Source organism: Bombus bifarius, unplaced genomic scaffold, assembly GCF_011952205.1.
Source record: "Bombus bifarius isolate JDL3187 unplaced genomic scaffold, Bbif_JDL3187 scf7180000007991, whole genome shotgun sequence".
NCBI lineage: Eukaryota > Metazoa > Arthropoda > Insecta > Hymenoptera > Apidae > Bombus > Bombus bifarius.
Genome location: NW_022884372.1, coordinates 305,538 through 325,537, shown reverse-complemented (window position 1 = coordinate 325,537; position 20,000 = coordinate 305,538). Strand labels below are relative to the sequence as shown.

Genomic DNA, 20,000 nt, shown 5'->3' with positions numbered 1-20,000 from the left:
ATATCTGTTAGATCAACCACGACCTGCGAAGAGTTAATAATGGCACAAATCGAATCAAAATTCTTCAAACTAGAATCCTTTTAATTTAACTTTCATGAAAAATGTCTTTTGTTTGTGCCGATCTACTGTCAATTTCAGTTTACATCTTTATAATTCCGTTAAGATAGAGTAGAATTATCTATCTCGGAGTTGACGCATCGCGATCGATCAGAAGAACATACGTACTTTTCTATCGTTACGAAGAACCTCGATCGACGGATTAAAAGAAGGAACGTGTACCTAATAATAAATCAACTGATCTCGTCAGTAATTTTCACATTAAATCGATATCTTAATATTTAATATTTTACATTATCGACGAAATCACTATTATCAATCATGAACAATATCAACGTCTGATTTTAATCAGTGACAATTCAAGTTCTTTCAATGCATCACATTTTCCAGAATCGAATGTCATCGATGTCACCCACGGATCAACTTTCACCGGAGAACGAGACGTTGGAAAGGCGGAACTTGAAGAGCATACTAAAGAAGTTGTCGGCCGGCAGCAGAACCGGAAGCTCCGAGACCTCGGCAACGAGCACGCCGGATCGCGAAGCGGCTACCGCCGAATTAAGGAAATTAATGAGAGCACCGACGATAGAAGGTTACGCGGCACGGCATTCGAAACTCTCGAAAAGCGTGACATTTAACAAATACACGCTGCAGAGCCCACCGTCCGAGCAGACCCCGGCAAATTATCCGCTTGGGTCGCAGTTGTCCGACTCCCAAGAGCAGGCCTCACTGCCACCGCCCAATAAACTCAATTTCCGTCCTTTGGGCAGCGGAGGTATCCTGCAAATGGTATCTCGGCCACGAGAAGAGGAATACCTGGGGGAGATAGTCACTGGCATCAAAGAAGTTGTTAAGGCTCGTCTGGTAAGTCGCTATTTTTTTATACTTTTTCTCTCGTCGCGTAGAACAGCTCGTTGAAGGTAGTTTGGATTAAACTTCGACACGTATGGCGAACTATTTACGCAGAGTTAAATATTCAAATTTTGTCGAATTCTTCTCTAGAGATAGGGAATGATGAAACAAAATATTTTCGAATGGTGTTATTTGTCAAATGAAATGAAAGCAACTGTGATATTTTATTCGGCGGATTTTCAAACATATTGAGATTTAATCGGCGAGAAAAATTAAAATTGAGGGGGAAAATTGAACGTATTTGAGAAAAATTAGAAAAATATTCTATCAATCCTTACGTTATCTGATACGATTGACTGTAATTAAATCGAACGTAATTAATTCGAAAAGTAGATAATTCTAACGGTAATTAATCAGAAATAATAATATGCTTTTGTAGCATCTTTCATAAAGTAAAAAATACATATAAGAGATAGAAAGAAAAGTTACTGTGAATGGACATGCACAGTAACTCTTTACTGCGTCTTTTCTTTATTTACTATCAAGATTTACATAGTATTTAGACAGTTTCTTCGATATTTATAATAATCGCTTACTAGATATTTCAGAAAAACTGAATGTTTTCTTCATTCGTAAGAGTTAAACGAATGAAAGTTTGACACTTTTAAGTTTTCGTAGAATCAAGAATGTGTCCTTTCATCTGAAAAATCAATAGGTAAACTTGCGAAAGCCATTTATAAAATGTTCAAGAACTTAATAAGGATATCAAGAAACACGTTTGGAAGAATTACATTTCCTAGAGGAGGTTCTACAAGATTCCTTGGTTTCCTGTAATTTCCCTTGAAGATATTGGCTTCGAAGTTGTCGACTTCGGAGCTGTTCAACGTAAAGTTCTCGCGCACTGAGCCAGTTTGCAAGAAGTTTGCATCGCAACGGCTTATAACCTCGTTCTATTTGCATGCTACTCCCTGTTTACAAATCACTAATATATTACTTGTTAGCGTACTCCGCTTAACCAACGACATCTATGTGCTGTTAATTTCCCCGTTCGCAGATATTAATATGTTTCGTGATATTTACATCAATGCTATAAATGATGTGAAACTATCAATTTTACACAAAAGCAAGTGAAATTTTTTATTGAAAAATGTTGTACATGAAATATACTAATGTTAGAAATAAAGAGAAAAGTATTATAAGTATAAAAGAAATTCTACTTTGATAGCATATCAAAAATGTCTGGGGTAGAAAAATTGTAATATGAATGGATTAAATTATTCATAAATTAAATAAATAATTGCAATAGTATTTTAAACAATCTATAGAAACAGGGGAGTCAAAGTATAGATACATAGTAAACTATTGAACTTTGTGATATACAGTCTGGCCTGTCGACCTATCATTACGATATTAAAAATATTTTTGGATTTTTCGAAAAGTTATTTCAAAGAAAATAGCATCAATACCGAACAAGTGATACTTCAAAACATCTTATTCTTTAAAAAAAAAAAAATAAAGATTGCGTTACTTATTTAAAGTAATTTCATCTACTACTTAGAGTAAACTAAATTGCAGCTAAACAGAAAATTATACCGTGACACAGTTAGCCTTCGGCAAACTCAAAACTCGACACCAGCGTACTAACTATATTACTCGTAACTAATGTACGCATACGAATAAAATTTCAGGAGGACATACAGAGGAAGTTCGAACGGCAGATTGCTTCGTTGGAATTAGAGATCCGCAAGCGAGACGAGATAATATCTCAACTTCAAGCAAGAATACTAGAACTGGAACAAAGAGATTCAAGAAACAGGGACGAGTCTTTGGGAGACAGCACGGAGCACGACGCCTCGTTCGAGGAAGACTTGGACGACGATCGTGAGGACCACCCGTTCATGAGAGACGGTTCAGTGGACACGGTCCTCACCACTCAGTCGCACTACAAGCATTGCTCGCCATGTATAGAGTCTAGTTCTCATAACCGAAGATCCTGGGAAGAACACTCCGAGGAAGAAACATTAGAGCTTCAAGAACTCCCTAACTCGATCGTGCCACAGTCTCTGTGGAAGGACGAGGTGGCGATCGATCTAGAGTCCAACAGCGAAAGCAGCAGATCCGAGGACGAATTCGACGATAGATCCGGAAGAGGCGGCAGCGAGAACGACGGCGATGACGACGAGGAAGGTGAAGTGCGTGGAGAGGGACATAATAATTGGGAGGCGGCTATGCTAGCCCAGGAACTAGAGGCCAGGCGGAGAAGCAGCGAGGACGCGAATCCGGGCTCCTAGCGCATTAACGAGATCCTAGATGTATTGTGTTATCTCACCAGCACTTTACACCCCAGGGGTTGGTGTAACGGCCCAGCAACTGCTACAGGCAGCGCGGCCCTCTGCGAGAACGATTGCCCTTATTTACAGTTAGATTTCGATAGAATGACCAGTTGTAGGGAGACCATGATGTAAAACCCGATGTGTAAGAATCTAGGGGATTGATCGTTCCTTTCCTATGATCCTGGACTTTTGTCACGTGGAGATTCGTGGGCCAATATATACGACCTTCGTGAGCGGAACGTATACACGTGTTTCTAAAGCCTCCGCACGCCGTGAATACACGCGTAAATTGCGTTCTAGTCGCATTCCCTCTCTGTGCACATCTATCCATACATACCACACACGTACACATGCAGATACGCTAGTTCGGAGGATTGTTCTCTAGGTTTATTTCTCACAAACTTTCTACCACTACTCGTTTGCTTTTGTTTGGTCATTGATCGAAGATCGTGATCCTCTTATCCTTCGAGGGACCTTCCATTTTATTTGGCGATATCGAACAACGGCTTCGGTTAGATAATCAAATTTTACGTCAATCATTTTGGTTGAATAAAGGGAATTGGTATGGTTTCGAGAGAAATAAAATGGAATTCGGATATACTTTTTCCTGTCTCTAGCGACTAACTATACGAGATCTTTTATTCGAAAATTAAAGTTTATAGCGGTTTGAAATTATATATAGATATTCATATCTACTACGAAGACTTGACTTAAGGATTACGAGACGAATTTTACGTGTTACGTTACGATCAATACGAAAATACATATATTTACGAGTAGCTAGGCACTACACACGTGTGTTAACGAAATTATATTCACGATGTATTACGTTAAACGTTGATTAAGTCGTAAAATATCGCTCGATTAGAGGTGATATTACAAGTGTCTGTAAAAATTTTCCACCAATTTGGAATTAACGTTTCTCTTTAAAGAGCTGGATGCCAGAGGGTTACAAAGTGCCCGAAAATCAGTTCTGTGAAGCTAAAAGTTCCAAAACGATCTCGCGGCTTTCTGTACCATATAACTTCATGAAATATCGCGTGTATGGTACAAATTACGATTAATTTACATTAACTTCGCCTAATTATCTTATTATTACCCACGAATTCAGTTCATTTTTCGAATCATTTTTAAATTTATATCATTTTTAAACTTCCAGCAATTAATATACCTACATACTTCGGAAGAAAAGAGAAAGTGATAAAACAGAGTGAAATTTCGTTCCTACGAAAAGACGTGCTGATGGATTTAAAGGATATCTTGAAGCAGCATGTGAAGTGCAATTACATTGATTAATTTTTAAGAGTTGAATGTTAATATTTTCAAGTTTATGGACAATTCAGCCTCTCTTCGCTTTTCTGATAATCGTGACAACCTAATTTCGACAGAATTTCTCTTGTCCACGCGCAAATTATAAATAGATTACAATTTCGACTCAATTGATTAACTTAGTTTATCATCTAATAGGCATAATAAGTGATTAAGTATAGATATCCTCTTAACTGCAAGAAATTCGTAGAAATAAATCGTGTCTTTTAAAATAACGCGACTAAAACCTTTAATTGTTAAAGTTAAATTAACAGTGTACTTAACTAATGATACGCGATTTTCCTTTAAAGTACAAGAAATTTCATTTTCCATTTTCATAACGATATTTTTCTTTTCTCAGTTTTAAAGAAGATTCTTGATCTCCGTGTTAAAGAATAATATTTTTATTCAATTAAAAATTACGAAATTTCATTAAATGTTTACTGTTAATAGCTCGCATAGAGTTGAAATTTTACTTATGTGATATAGTAGTTGCATTGTAAATAATCACAGGTGCCTGAGAGGATATTATACTTGAGATATATAGAGCTATAAAACGTTAAGCACCTATTTAAATGTGTAATGTGTACACCGGACGGACGATACTCAATTACAAACAATATCGCGTTGGTTTCTTTTTCATTCCATGGCAAAACATCGTGCAGAAGAAGTTGATCGAAGACGAATTCACGCGATACTCTTTCCATTATCTGCCTTAGCTATTACGAACTATAATACAAACTTGTTACCGATTGTCTGTGAAACACTGTGAATGCTTCATTTTCTTTTGTTACAGAGCAATACGTACCTCTATATCGTTTCACGAGATACTTGTTAAATAAGAAACACTAAAATAAATTACGGATCTGTTATTACGAAAGAGATATATCTATATGCATACATAATGCATACAAATACGCGTACACAGATAAACATACATATATATATATATATATATACATATACACATATTTATAAGTGGACAATTTTAATTTCATATCTCAAGACGCTAATTAAGAAATCTATAAATTTTCTATAAATAGACGGTTTGCGTAATTTTTCATCAACTACCCCCCCCCTACCGCCACCCCAGGAAAATTGAACTTTTGCTTCCCGTTTTCCCTCATGCCTCTGCCCATTTATGCGATCATTTTCATCATTTAATGAGAAACGATATACCATGGTCGGAAAAAAGGGAGAAAATTAAATATTCAATACTAAAACGTAACGAACGAAGAAAAAAAAATGTTAACGACACGTATGCACATATACACGTACACACAGACATACATAGATACACATAATTTAATTAAAAGAAACAAGCGACAAAAGTTAATGGGAATTATATGATGTATACTGACCAGACCAAGCTCAATATTTCTAGAGTCTTTACAAGATAAATAAATCTGTTAAGTGAGAAATGACTATTAAATTAAGTAAGGAGAGGAAATCTATTAAGAAGAACTTGTAAATATTAGCCTATAATTTATTTATCTATGAATGCGAGGGAAAGCGCGAATGACGAGACACATATGTAGAAGAGAAAGAAGAAGAGAGGATTATATTTAGTGTGTGTGATAGAGAGAGAAAGTGTGAGAGAAAGAGTGGGAGAACACAAGTGAAGGAAGAGAGCAAATGCGAGTGAAAGAGGAAAACGAAGAATGCGTAAAACAAGAAGAGGTTATGGCGAACTATTACGGTGAAAAGCATTTTAGATGCTGATATGTACCTACTACGCGAATGAAAAGAGTATACAATAAAGTAAACAAATGTTTTCAAACATTGTGTTTTTCATGTGACCCTGTAGTAACATTTATTTATGTCGATGAACAGTAAACAGATAAAATTTCAAATATATTTTCGTGTTTTGAGATAAACCGAGTTTTTTATAAAGAATGTTTCAAGTATAGTGTAACATTAAACATTGTTAAACATTTTCTAAAATGCTGTATGTTTCAAATATTATGCAAATCTTTAATGGTTTGAAAATCATTTTATTAATTGTTTCAATTTCTGGTCTCTTTATTATCAACTCGATGAAAGAATAGAGAATAATTTAGAAAACAAGTTAAAGTTTCTTAAATCTTGTACACATATTATAAAAATTATCTGAAAAATGTATATTTTATATAACGACCATATATATGTCGGAGAAGTGTCAGGAATAGGATTGTGGGCGTTTGATAGATCTTCACTGGAATTGGCCATCGCTGTGTTATAACGAAGGTACGGCCTGGTACTACGAGTATGGATACTACCGATTCGACAATCAACCACGGTGATTGGGCACTTGCGATACTAGTGACGTTGGTCTTAGGTTCGATAACGAATCCACGGTCAATGGGATGATAGATATACTTGCTCACACAATCTGACTCAAACGTGTAATACTCACAGATCGTAAGGCGTTACTCTCTTCGTCGATGAGATCGCAAGAAAGAATGACTTTTCGTCCCAATGATGCCACAGAGAAAAACTGTAATGGGGTGTGTCTAAGGACACGAGATTATCGGATTAGTCGAGTATTGAGCCCTAGTTTATTATCACAAATCGCAAACAAGTACAATTTGGCAGAATAACGGCAAATTGTTTAATTACAACTGTTTAATATCATACATGTCCAGTCAAGGTACAGTCATACATGTACCTTGTAGTATTCTAGATCAGCTACTTTTAATCAGCTCTTAATCCCGTAAGCATTATTATTATTATAGTGCAATTAAATCAAAGGTTAAAATTTGAATAAAATGTGAAAGCTAAGAAACCGAAAACAATTCACATCAATTATTTGTCACATCGTTAATTACTTTTAATACGGCAAATTTAAGGTTTCTACGCGTATTCTAATTTATTTTTAAGCTTTTTAATAAAGACTGGCATAGAGATATTACAACACGATTCCATATTAGATTCAACTGACATCTTCGATATTCAAATCTAGCGCATTCGAAGCTTTCGATAAATATCGAGTACGATATACATCGTTCAACTTCCAAGTAGCTACATAACCTTGAAATCATAATAATAACAAAAGCGTCGCGAGTGGGTTTTGTTATCAAATATTGTGTATGTTCCAACTTCATTTTTGAAAACGTGCCGTTTAGTTGTGATATGGAATACGTGATTTTACCTGTAATTTTTTAAGGATGGGCGACATAAGGGCCGGTCTCGAGGAATTAAAACTCGATGGGGCCTTATTCGCCGATGTTAAATACTACGTCAGCGGCGAAGGTGATCCTAAGGTATGTCATTTTACTGTTTCCCGCGTTTTTCCTTTACCTTTGACATAATGTTACTAATTTCATAATATTGATATTATTATATTTTAATCATTGAAAATCGTGATCTGTCCACAATTACTCCAAATTAATCGCGATTGATACAAGAGAGGTTATAAAATGGAGTCAAATTTAACAGACTGTACTCCTTGAATGTGAAGATGACAACAGACTTTTAGAAAGCATTAATTGTATAGCATTTTTCAACATAGAGAATTTTATTGTATTAGATTAATTAAAGTTTATCAAAATTTTTAATGTAAATTAAATAGAACATATAATATTTTGTAACAATTGCAAGTTTAACAATTAAGATTAATTAAGAATTTTGTAAAATTGGGAACTGACTTCATCGCTTCACATACTTTTATATATGTTTTAATTTTGGAACAAAAATTTGGGACATTTATCATCATATAAATGCATGATTCTAACAACGCATTAAAAAGATTTTTGTGTACTAGAAACAAATATTTTTTTAAATTGTTTCCAGATTTTAAATTTACTACAGGAGGGAGGTGCTGAAAGATCAAATTATTTTAGTGATTTTGTTACACATTTAATAGCAGGCTATGACGCACTGGAAAATGATATATCTGCTGCAAAGGATATCTATGAAATACCAGCAGTTACACAAAACTGGATTCTATATTCTGTCAAATGCAATAAACTTCTGCCGTATCCTCCATTAGAAAATTTGTAATCTATTAGTAATATAGAAAATTTTAGTTTAATAAAACATTAGAGTAATTCAATAGTAAATTTTATTACATATTTTCATTTTTGTATAGGAGAAATATTACATTACTGTAATAAATTTCATGTATATAAGAATAATTTATTTCCTTATCTATATAATAATACAGGCCCCACTATTTTTCTCCTGAAGATACACAGTTATTTTCAAATGTACGAGCATGTGTGTCCCAGATAAGTCGTGCAGACAGCAAAAGTCTGTGGGCAATGATCACGCTCCAAGGTGGTAAATGTCAATTACGCTTAGATCGGTATTGCACTCATTTAATTACTGGAAAAGCTGCCGGGCTTAAATATGAAACTGCAATGAGGCATCCTATCCAAATTGTAACTCCAGATTGGGTAACAGAATGTTGTAAAAAAGGAACTATTGTGAGTGAGGTAGAATACCACCCAAGACTATTAACATATCCAAATAGTTCTACAGCCATGATTACTGGCTTCATGGATGAAGATACTGAAAATAATACTGCGCGAGAAGAACAAGAGAAAACTAAAGCCATGTTGGAACAACTTAAACAACGGATGCCTTGGAATCAACCGAGTCCACCGGTATCTTCCAATACTTCTCATAGCGTAAACACAGCTAATGCAACTGTAACTGCTATTCCATATACAACAAATGGGCAAAATAATGTCAATCCACAGCAACATCTTCCACGACCAATTCCTACAGCAAGTTTATCCAATGCTTCCACAATTGCGTCTTCTGTTTCTGATCAAAATGTTGCACAAACTACTTGGTTGCCGCAAGCCTCTCAACAAAATAATGTTGCTCAAATGAAATCTATACCATCACAAATACAACAACCAGAACTATCACCGCAGCAACAACAACAACAAATGAATATACAGCATACATTAATACAACAACAACAACAATTAAATCAGCAACAACAGTTACCTCAACAACTTACACCGCATCAGCAATTACAACAACAGCAATACACACAACAACAGCTTTTGAATCAGCAACAGTCTCCGCAATTAACATCTCAGCAACAACAGCAGCAGCAATTAATCGGAACGCAGCAGCAGTCACTTGCACAGCAACCATTGATGACACAACAACAGCAGCAACAAATCAATTCACAATTACCTCAACATCAAATGTCATCACCACAGCAATTATTAACACAGCAAAAACAGCTAAACCAACATCAAATTCTTCCGCAACAACAAATAAACCAACAACAGCAACATTTATCACAGCAGCAGCAAATTACTACTCAACAACAATTAGTCCAACAACAACAAGTCCAACTAACACCCCAACAGCAACAGCAAATAGTTTTACAACAGCAGATTCCTACTCAACAACAACAAATTGGGACACAACAGCATCAATTGAATCAACAACAAGCTCCACCGCAACAACTCACATCCGAACAACGGCAACTTATATTATTGCAACAACAGCAACAACAGCAGAAAATTCAACAAATCTCTCAACAACTGCAACAATCTGCGCCTCAAGGTTCACAACAATTTGTTATAAGAGACGGTCAGTTACAGCAGCAACCTCAGAATCAACAATTAATGGGTCCTAATCAGCAAGGTTTTATTGTGCAAAGAGATTCGCAATGGCAACAGCAACAATACCATTTGCAATTACAAAGACAGCAACAACAACAAATCGGCCCGCAAAGACCAAGTGGACAATGGGCTCAACAGCCACCACAGCCACCAAGACAGTTAATTCAACTGGATGCTCAAACTCATCAACAGTTACAACAAATGGATCCACAGCAAAGGGCTCAATTTATCCAAAAAATTCAGAAACAAAGAAACTTGTTACTGCAGAGACAAATGCAAAATCGTCAAGCGCAACAAGGCGCGCATATCGCTGTTATACGAAGTCCAGGAAAACCAGTTCAACCTGGTGGTTTGCAGTGGATTCAGCAACCGCGTCCTCAGATGATAGGACCTCAACTTGCGCAAACACCTGGTCAAAAGCCGGTACATTCTGGGGTTCAACCACCAGCCTTAACACCAATTAATTCTTCTAATCAGGTGATTGTGCAAACCAATCAAAATGTGCAAGGTCCACAAGCCGGCCAACCTGGTCAAACGTTTCAACAGGGTCAAGCTTTAACTCCTCAACATATAGCGCAATTACATATGCAGAAACAGCAACAAATGGCAAGGTTGCAACAACTGCAACACTTACAGCAGCAACAGCAGCAGCAACAACAACAACAACAACAACAGGGCGCGCAACAAGAGCCTCCCTTGACTTCGTTGTCGAATAATACCCAAATACCACCAGACCAACAATTAGTCGTTAATGCAAAGACAAAAACGGCCCTGGCAAACATGTTGACGAATAGATTACAGGGTAGTGCTGCTGAAGGTAGTGCGGCTGGTCAACTGAGATTAATGACCGCGCAACACAGACCACCGCCACCGCCGTCTCAGGATCCACAACTTCTGGCGGCATATCAGCGAAGAACTGTTGGTAATATCACAAATGGAACACCACCCGGTGCGCCAATAAAGATGCAGTATGCTTCGGTGATGCCTCAAGCGAAAGCTCAGTTCTATGGTCACAATCCAAATCTGAAACGTATGATTTTCCAGTTTCTTAAAAACTCTTAATTATGACTACATGTTTTTTTATGTACCTGTATTTTATCCGATTGAAAAGTTTCTTGAAATCCGCAGTGTACTACTATTAATTCATCTTCATCTTTACCTGGAAACTTATTTTTTTTCACTAGAGTAATAAATTGTTATTTCTTTCCAGTTCCACCAGATCTATTTTTGCTAGGTTGTATCTTTGTTATCGTCGAGTACGATGTGCAACGTCCGAACGATGTTTCCATATGGAAACAAGTGATCGAGAGACACGGCGGAGAGGTGGAACCGCAATATTGTACCCGAGCTACTCATGTACTTGCGATTACGCAGAAACATCCGACAGTAGTGCAAGCATTACGGGAAGGAAAACGTTGCGTCAGTGCACACTGGCTATCGGATGTAGTCAGTAAACAGCAGGTAGTTCCACCTTGGCACGCACTGCATTTTCCAACGCCATTCAGCTTGACAGAGTTTCCGTGTGCAAAACAAATTGTATCATTGTCTGGATTTGAAGGAGAAGAACGAGCGAAGGTGAAGTATATGCTGGAAGCATTGGGAGCTAAAGTTACCAATTACTTCACCAGGCATAACACTCTCCTCGTTTGCAGAAGGTAGAGATGTTTTGTTACTCAACACAAGCAATCCTGATATTATTGGGGCTTTAATTCTTGATTTAAATGAATAATTGAGTTATATGAATTATACCAATGGGTATCGTAAAATGTTGGTGGACACGTTTAGAGATGAATTTGACAGGAAAGAATGATGGAAGACTTTATGTTGATGTTTGTCTTATTTGACTTTGTTTCTAAAATGTTGAGACATTACAGGGGTTATTATAAAATATTTTTGATATTTAATAATTATTACTTTCATTAAAGTGTGAAGTGAATGAAAACAGTGGCATGTTAAGTTAGGTTTTATTTGTTGATTATAAATGATTTATTTTTGTATGCATTATGTATATAAATTTTTTATATAGAGTGTACTAACATCAAATTTACCTGAAATAATATGTAATGGAAATATTTATAAGTTATCACCAAGATTTTACATGTGATTCAACATACAAAGTGCAATTAATAACATTTTTCACAAAATTACAGAAATCCAAAGTATCTATCATTTGGAAACAACGTCAAATAAGATAAACATGTATGTAAACTTCTTTTATTTATTTTACATACTAAATTCACCCTTTGCTCCAAATGTACAGAGCACAGAGTAAATGAAGTATAACCACCTTTTATGATACCACGCGTAATGATCGATCATTCGTTACTACCGAGATCTTTATATTTAACAAAAACCATTTCAGACCGGACGGTCAAAAATATAAAAAGGCTCGAGAATGGCAAACAGGAGTAGTAAATGCTCAATGGTTGACGGACTTGCTGTGCGGACAAATGAATGCGCTGCATCAAACCGAAAATCCGAAATATCAGCAGTACAGTCTGGGCAATCCCTTTAGATTGGATTATTCGCTAGTGCCTCATTTAATGGGTATCGTGAACTTGATCAATTGTATCTTTTTCCAACAAGAAAATCATAACTTATTCATTCCATTAGTCTTCCTAAATTTAATTTTCTGGCTGATGTTAAAATACTATTTCTTTCAGCTGCATGGAAAATGCCAATAAACATTACTCAGGAATCGTACGATAAAGTAAAGCAGGTTGGTCAGGGGCCAAATTCGATAAGAAAGAATAAAAAGCCGCGATTAGACGGCCCGTTACTGAATAAAGATCCACATTTGTTGGGCTTGGACGAACCAATAGTCGTCAGTAATCCCGATCCTCCACCTCCGGATAAGCAACCAAGAATATTGTTCTCTGGTATTAATCCTAGGAAACATGCGAAGGTAACGTATACAATGAAATTCAGTAAGATCTCCTATTTATACATTTTAAATTCAATGTATAAAACGCGTAAAACGAATTTAATTCATATTATAATAAGGATTTGAATTATTCGTTTAACAGAGAATTCGGGAATTAGGTGGTGCATTGGCAGCAAGTTGGCGAGATGCAACTCATCTCGTGATGACAGCACCAAGAAGAACTGTAAAATTGTTATGTTGCCTATCACGTTGTAAATATATTGTCACGTTACAGTGGTTACTCGATTGTTCCGCAAGGAACACGTTTTTAGATGAAAGTGGATACATGCTTGGGGATCCAGAATTCGAGAAAAGTTTTAATTGCAATATTGAAAAGGCACTGGCCAGCCTTAATAGGGGAACAGTACTTAAGGTAATTTTTTTATTAGCTAAGCTGTTAATTTGTTGGCAACATATTTTAATCAATACCAATAGTTCGTAAGATGATCATGATTTAAAATTCATACTAAGCATAAACATAATTATTTATTGAACAGGGTAAAATATTTTATGTTACGCCAAGTGTAATACCATCGCCATCAGCGATCGCAGAAATAATTGAAAGTGCGGGTGGAACAATAGAAAAAACGCGAAGATCTCTAACACAGATTCAAGAAATGAATAGTAATAAATTAACTTATATCATCATCACCCATGAAAATGATCTTCATCTTCTTTCTGACGTTTTACGTGTAAATATCAGTAAGTAGTTCCCATAATTTCTGTTTAATTTTTTAAAAGAATATTGGAAGATACATATGAATAGTACAAAAATATTCTCTTACATTTTTTTTTAATATTTGTAGATGTGTTCAGTGCAGAAATCGTATTAGGAGCAGTTGCACGACAATACTTCCAAACTGAACAAATTTAAATACATGCAGTTTCCAATATGCTGCATTTTAATCCCTCATACGGGCTTACTAAATTTTTTAGTAAGCTATTTTGGAGATGAAAAATTTTGCTTACCTTCTTCAATGGGACAATAAAGAACATAATTTTATGATATAGGAGGAACTATTTTCACTGAAAACATTCCAAAACCTCTCCTTTCATGCTTCGTTTCTGAAAATAGCATATTTTGTATAGCATCTCGAAATAAATCATTTGATAGACCTGTTTTTTTGAAGTCAGAACATGTTGTTCATTCATAATTAAGAAATATTGTTTTACTTAGCATCTTATAGTTATTTTTTCCACTCCAGTCTCTGTCTCTCTTTGCGCGCGTATATTTCTCATATTTTGTCGTATATATAAAATTATACATATCATTCTAGTTTGTATCGTTGTACACTTATTTTCTTCCATTCTATGTTTCGCTTACTACTGTCTTTATACAATAAGAAATGATTTATGTGTAAGAGTATGTATAATTGAAAATAAATAGAAATACACATCATTGTGTTCTAATTGTGTTACTGATCGGGTTATGTTATTCTCAGTTCTATTAAAATCGGTTATAAAAAAGGTTTTCTTATGTATATGTAAATATTATATATTCATAGTCAACAGGATCATTTTATTGTACATACAATAAGTCGGGCTAACATTGTAAGAAAAGTGCAAACATGTATGTCGTAATGGAATGCTATGGAATTAAAACTAGAATACGTAATAAACAGTTCTCTACAAATTAATAAAACTGTATACAATTTGCATAAAACTATATAAGATAAAGGACATGTTTTATGCAAAGGAAAATAAATGCAAACGCAATCGATTTAAGAACGAAAAGTATGTCAGTAATAAATAATACGCACGATACGATATAAAATAATTAAATTACGCTATATCATCTATTCTTACAGGTAAATTATATACTTTTGTACACTTGCCATCATCAATTTCGTAAATACTGATACGGAGAGTACTGACCGAGTAATAAAACAACAGAAACATGAACAGTTCAGAAATATCGCATTTAAACCACTTTTTGCAAGCACATAGGATCTTTTCAATTGTTTATCGGCACGTAATACAACGAATAAATCGAAGTGTAATCTATGACACAAGTCTAAAGAATCAAAATAAAGGTAATGTAACATCTTCGATTGATCAAGATTTGGTATTCTATAAAATAAAAACTATTCTACGAACCATTTAAGGTTTAATATGATAAAATAATAATTTATGTACAAAATCTAATCGACTAGTACATTTATAGTTACAATCATCAGTAATTTATCAGTTAATCATTGATCATCAATTATTCTTAGAAATCTCTGTTTGTATCCAGTCTAGGTGTTGAGCAATGTCTACATAAACGACGAATTGCGATAAGTCACAAGACATAGTGCTACTGTCCAAAAGGGACCTCGAAACGACCCCTCGCAATAGATAACGATCCATTTCGCTATTGTATATTACGAAGCCGCTTCCGCTGTCGCCGTTGCACGGGCCACTTCCGTTTCTCTGACCAGCGCAGAACGTTCGGTTTGAGGTGAACGCGACGAAGTTGCTGTTGCTCCAGAGACAAACTTCCTGCAATTTATTCATCGAACGTTATTCACATATAGTTGAAACGCTTAGAATTTCGTACATCAAACATAAAACTCTATTAAAATTAAATGATTAATTAAATCTATTCCATAAATCTAGAGTCAAGTCATCAATTTTGCTCTATAAGAAAGCATTCTACAGGATATTTCACGAGACATGAAATTGCTATGAACATTAATTCAGCATAAATCATTGTAAGTTCTATTTATTTATCAGATCTACGATTATACGCAAGCAATCAATTTTGTATAAAAATTTTACCTGAGCCACGATCGGAACCTTGATCTGTCGGGGCTCTTGAACATACGGGTTTCCCAATTCGTCGCGTCCCCAGCCTACTACATAGCCAACCTTGCCTACAACGTTTAACAGAAGCGAAGATCCGGACCAAAGACAAATAGGTTTTATCATCGAATTGAATTCCACTCTCTCTCGTAGCATCAATATCGCTAAATCTGCATCGGCATTACCACCCGCGATAAAATCGGGGTGAACCTTGTACTCTATTATTTCCCGATTCTCCGAACCTTTCTCTCTCCAGTCTCGGAGTCGATAGCGTCCCAAGGATACCAAAAATGAGCCAGCAGGTAGATTTACTTTATTCATTTGTAAACAGTGCGCAGCTAAAAGAATATGTTATAAATGTATAGTATTATAAAATATATCATAATTCTCGTCAATAAAATGTTAGATCGATGAATTATTCATAAATAGGCTGCGGATTTTCATGCAATTGTAGAATATTTGGAAATACAAAAATACACAGAATGCTAACATGCAAAAATATATAAAATATATAATATTCATTACTGTTATTTAGTAGGTAAAGCAATTTTTACTTTGATTGCATTTTTTCAGTTGTGATTCGCAAAAGTTTGAATTTGCATAGATATCCGCAGCCTTTTCATAAATATTTATAATTATTATTTGTCTTTGTGATGACTAAGAAAAAGCAGAATCTGCTTAGTCACTAATTGACAAATTGACTTTTCATTTGCAATGTGTACTTCCTGATTTTGCTTGGTTTAATGATGAAAGAGAAATGAAAAGAGCCAGTTTAATTATTGGTACGATGACTAAAGCTTTTTTATATTTTTAAAGTAATCGCTCTTCCTCTCGCTACGAGTTTAGAGAATATTTAATATTGTGTTAAATTTCAATTATAGCATTAAATTGATATTTAAAATATAACACGTATGAATATTTCTTTCGCTGTCTGTAGTGAATCTTTTACTTTAATTTAATACTATTATTAGTATATTATTATTATTATTATTATCTTCTTTTCAAACATTAGACGGAAAAAATATAAATAAATATTAAGGGCTTATTAAAGAAACTGAAGTTTTACAAAGTACAACTCTAATTACTATAGTTTGTTAAAGAATTAATTATTAACAAAGTTAATTATAAAAAAAGTTACAAACCTGTAATAATATGTGTATTCGAGATCAACGTGCCTGAGCACTGAAATTCAAATTTTAATTTGACCAAAAAGATTGCTACCACCCATGGCCACTGACCAGGGGACGCTTTCTCGCCTCTAGCTATGAGAGGATTAACAGGTTCGATACTGCTTCGACCACACGCTAGATTAATTTGTTCATTATTTGGTGGCACGAGTTTAATATTTGGCACATTTGATCCTATTTGCGGGGGTTGCGAAGGTTCGCGTCGATCGATCATTGATGGAGGCGGATATATATTCCTCATCCCGTTCCAGTTATTATTGTTATTAAATTCTGGCTGCTTACTGAGAACATTTGCAGGTGGGTAGAGTGTGTGATTTAATACAATAGAGGTGACAATTGGTCCACTTGCTGGAATTACATAAATAATTAACCAATTATTTATAATCGATTTTTCAAATTATCTTAGTTAAATTAACATTAAATCAAACTAATCAAACTTTGTAAGTTTGTATATCTAAGAAATTATATTTCATTTGATGAATAGATTATATGCATTAGATCATATACATGAAAATTGTAATTAAAATCAGAATTAATGTAAGTATTTAAGGAAATATAAAGATATACAGTAATTGTCGTTAAATGCTTTGGCCGATTATTATATTCATTTAGCGCACTGACATAGATTAGATCAATGCAAACAAATTAAAGGGACTTATTTAATTAAAGGAATCTTTCAAACTGAGAGAGATGTTGATAATAACTTCTAATATTTTCTACGCAACATTAGGTTTAAAGAGAATGAACAATGCATGATTTATTTTTGAAAAAGTATACATACCACGTGGACCGAAACAGATAAATTGATCGTTGAACCACAAACTGTTTAATAATGGTATTGGTCGAGGTAGAGGAAAATGGATTTTGTACGACAGAGGCTTGCCCTCGTTCACTGCCTTAATAGATTGTTCTTTCGAAGTTGCCAATTCCAATCGTCCAACGTATTTCTGAAATACAGGAAAATCATTGGCACTAGTTCGATATATTTTCCTATATATACATTTTTTTTTTTTTTAAATGTGAGCTGATTGAAATGAACATTGGAAACATCAATTCGAAGATATTTTTCCCATTTCATGTAAAACGATAAGTGTTAATTATTTAGCTTATTACATATTCATCTAATTCTAGATTACTATTTTTATCATTAAATCTGGGAAAATTCAATGAGTTAACGTTAAATATACAATAAATTTGTATACACAATATCCAATAACGCAAATGCTTGGTAATGATTCAACATTCGTTAACGTTACTATATGACAAAAAGTTTCAAGCTTCGAATATATCACGGGTCATCATTTAATACATTCAATCGTACGATTGTACGTAATTACGATCAAACGCGGATTTCAAAGAAAGATGGTAAGTACTTCATTCACGAAAAAACAAGATAGTTTGCAATATACAAGATCACCATTTAGTTTCAATTATTCATTAGCGTAATGCTTAGTATCTACTTGTTGAAGCAAGTTTAACTCTCCTGACTGCATTTCCAAAAACTATTTTGAACTAAACACTTATTTACTTACGATACGTATTATATGAATCGTATAATAAGTTACTTTACTGTTGTATTCAAGAATTTAAAAGAACAGTGAGCCAAAGTGGTTAACTCCACTTTTTGAAATTTTTTAAATTTCAATGCCAATTCACTTTGATCGATGCCTGTATCTTATATAATTTCATCAATTTTCTCTACATCTTGTTTTGCGGAGTTCTGGTTTAGCCAATAACCGACTCATATACCGAGGAAGACGTTATATTTGATTCAAAGCGGCAGATATGTAGACAAGCAAGAAACTTTCATAGTCATATTTTTCGAGATTTCAAGGTCAGTAATGTTTAAAAGCTCAATTTACCGAAGGTAATACAACAGCGATACTTAAAGTGACGCTGAGTTGCAAGATAACTCCACGTGGTGGGAATGGTATTTCAATGTAACCGATGAGTTCGTTTGAAACATCATCCTGAATATATCGGAAGTAGTTGGAACACGGCGACTGGCCAACTACCCCAACAAACAATTGAGAAAGATACACCAGCAAAATAGTCTTGACGATGATACTGATCATCTTGGAACTCTGTAACATGCCATAAATTAATAATGTATATCTGCAATTTTGCTAAAAATATACCATTTGAATGGCAAGAAAACAAAGAAAGTAGATTACGTGGTTTTCGAGCACAGAGATAACAAATTTTTTCTTTCGACGAAAAAGCGATCTTGTAGAGTGTAGAGGGAAATAGACGATGAATCTAAATGAATAATTTCAAAAGGAAATCTAACCAAGAGGCGTCTCTATTCCGCTTTATTCTTGATTAACACTGTGCTCGATACGTTTGCTCCAAGTTGAAGAAGATTCAAGGAAATTGATAGATACTACAATAAAAATTCTATAATGTTTACCTCAGCAAGAGATAACCTCTGTTGATAACTTTCTCTCGAAACACTTATTCAGCCAATCTTCGTTAAATACTCTGATTCTCTATACAGGAAGTTAGAAAAAATCAAAAATGTTTAGAGGATGTGATTCTCGGTAATGTGAAAAGTTTATGGACAAAAGCATCGTTCGAAGCTTGCTTTTCCAGTTATAAACAATTTGATTTTGGAGAAAAACAGCTACCGTAGATCAATGAATCAAATGACAAATCTGTTTCAGTCACATCTCATATTTCTTACACCAAGGAAACAAATAATAAAATTTTGCCTGTGAGAAACATGAAGTGTAAATGAAATGAAGAGAAAGATTCGTCAGCTGATTCATTGTTCTACGCAGTTATCAATGTACATATTTCTAGTATAAAACTAAATCGTTCGCACAAACTATTCATTATTTTAATATGTAAAATCATAACTTATAGATATTTGATGTCTACCTTTTTTCTATCTTCATAGTTACTTACATGTATCTCAAAATCTACTTGAATTAGCAGCACCGAGTGATATTGACTCCATCATTAACAAATTTAAATGAAAAAAGAA

General features: G+C 34.6%; 3 protein-coding genes across 12 annotated transcripts in view; 2 read left to right on the top strand and 1 right to left on the bottom strand.

The window, feature by feature from the left end:
* Positions 1-6,330, top strand: part of LOC117205475 — a 202,616-nt gene extending 196,286 nt beyond the window's left edge. For 5 of the 7 annotated variants that reach the window (XM_033443899.1, XM_033443897.1, XM_033443900.1 and 2 more), the window contains 2 exons: positions 448-921; positions 2,598-3,200. In XM_033443899.1, coding sequence (XP_033299790.1) covers positions 448-921; positions 2,598-3,200 — 1,077 coding nt within the window. Of the gene's footprint in view, positions 1-447; positions 922-2,597 lie in introns of all 7 variants that reach the window. The other 2 variants (XM_033443898.1, XM_033443902.1) reach the window with 1 other exon arrangement.
* Positions 6,331-7,542: 1,212 nt separating this feature from the next.
* Positions 7,543-14,056, top strand: LOC117205483 (PAX-interacting protein 1-like). Its single transcript, XM_033443927.1, has 9 exons — positions 7,543-7,792; positions 8,322-8,506; positions 8,695-11,150; positions 11,331-11,775; positions 12,483-12,667; positions 12,784-13,025; positions 13,147-13,416; positions 13,541-13,745; positions 13,850-14,056. The coding sequence occupies exons 1-9, from the start codon at positions 7,697-7,699 to the stop codon at positions 13,915-13,917; spliced, it is 4,152 nt and encodes a 1,383-aa protein (XP_033299818.1). The 5' UTR covers positions 7,543-7,696; the 3' UTR covers positions 13,918-14,056.
* A 485-nt stretch (positions 14,057-14,541) lies between these two features.
* Positions 14,542-20,000, bottom strand: LOC117205484 (serine protease gd-like). Of its 4 annotated transcripts, XM_033443929.1 has the most exons (7): positions 19,922-20,000; positions 19,425-19,503; positions 18,877-19,098; positions 17,796-17,961; positions 16,970-17,362; positions 15,804-16,165; positions 14,542-15,524 (listed from the first exon to the last, which is right to left on the bottom strand). In XM_033443929.1, exons 3-7 carry the CDS (start codon positions 19,087-19,089, stop codon positions 15,246-15,248), a joined length of 1,413 nt encoding a protein of 470 aa, XP_033299820.1. In that variant the 5' UTR covers positions 19,090-19,098; positions 19,425-19,503; positions 19,922-20,000; the 3' UTR covers positions 14,542-15,245. The 4 variants fall into 4 exon arrangements, with proteins under 4 accessions (XP_033299820.1, XP_033299822.1, XP_033299821.1 ...); XM_033443931.1 differs by lacking the exon at positions 19,425-19,503 and having other exon boundaries at positions 19,922-19,977; XM_033443930.1 differs by lacking the exons at positions 19,425-19,503; positions 19,922-20,000 and adding an exon at positions 19,189-19,295.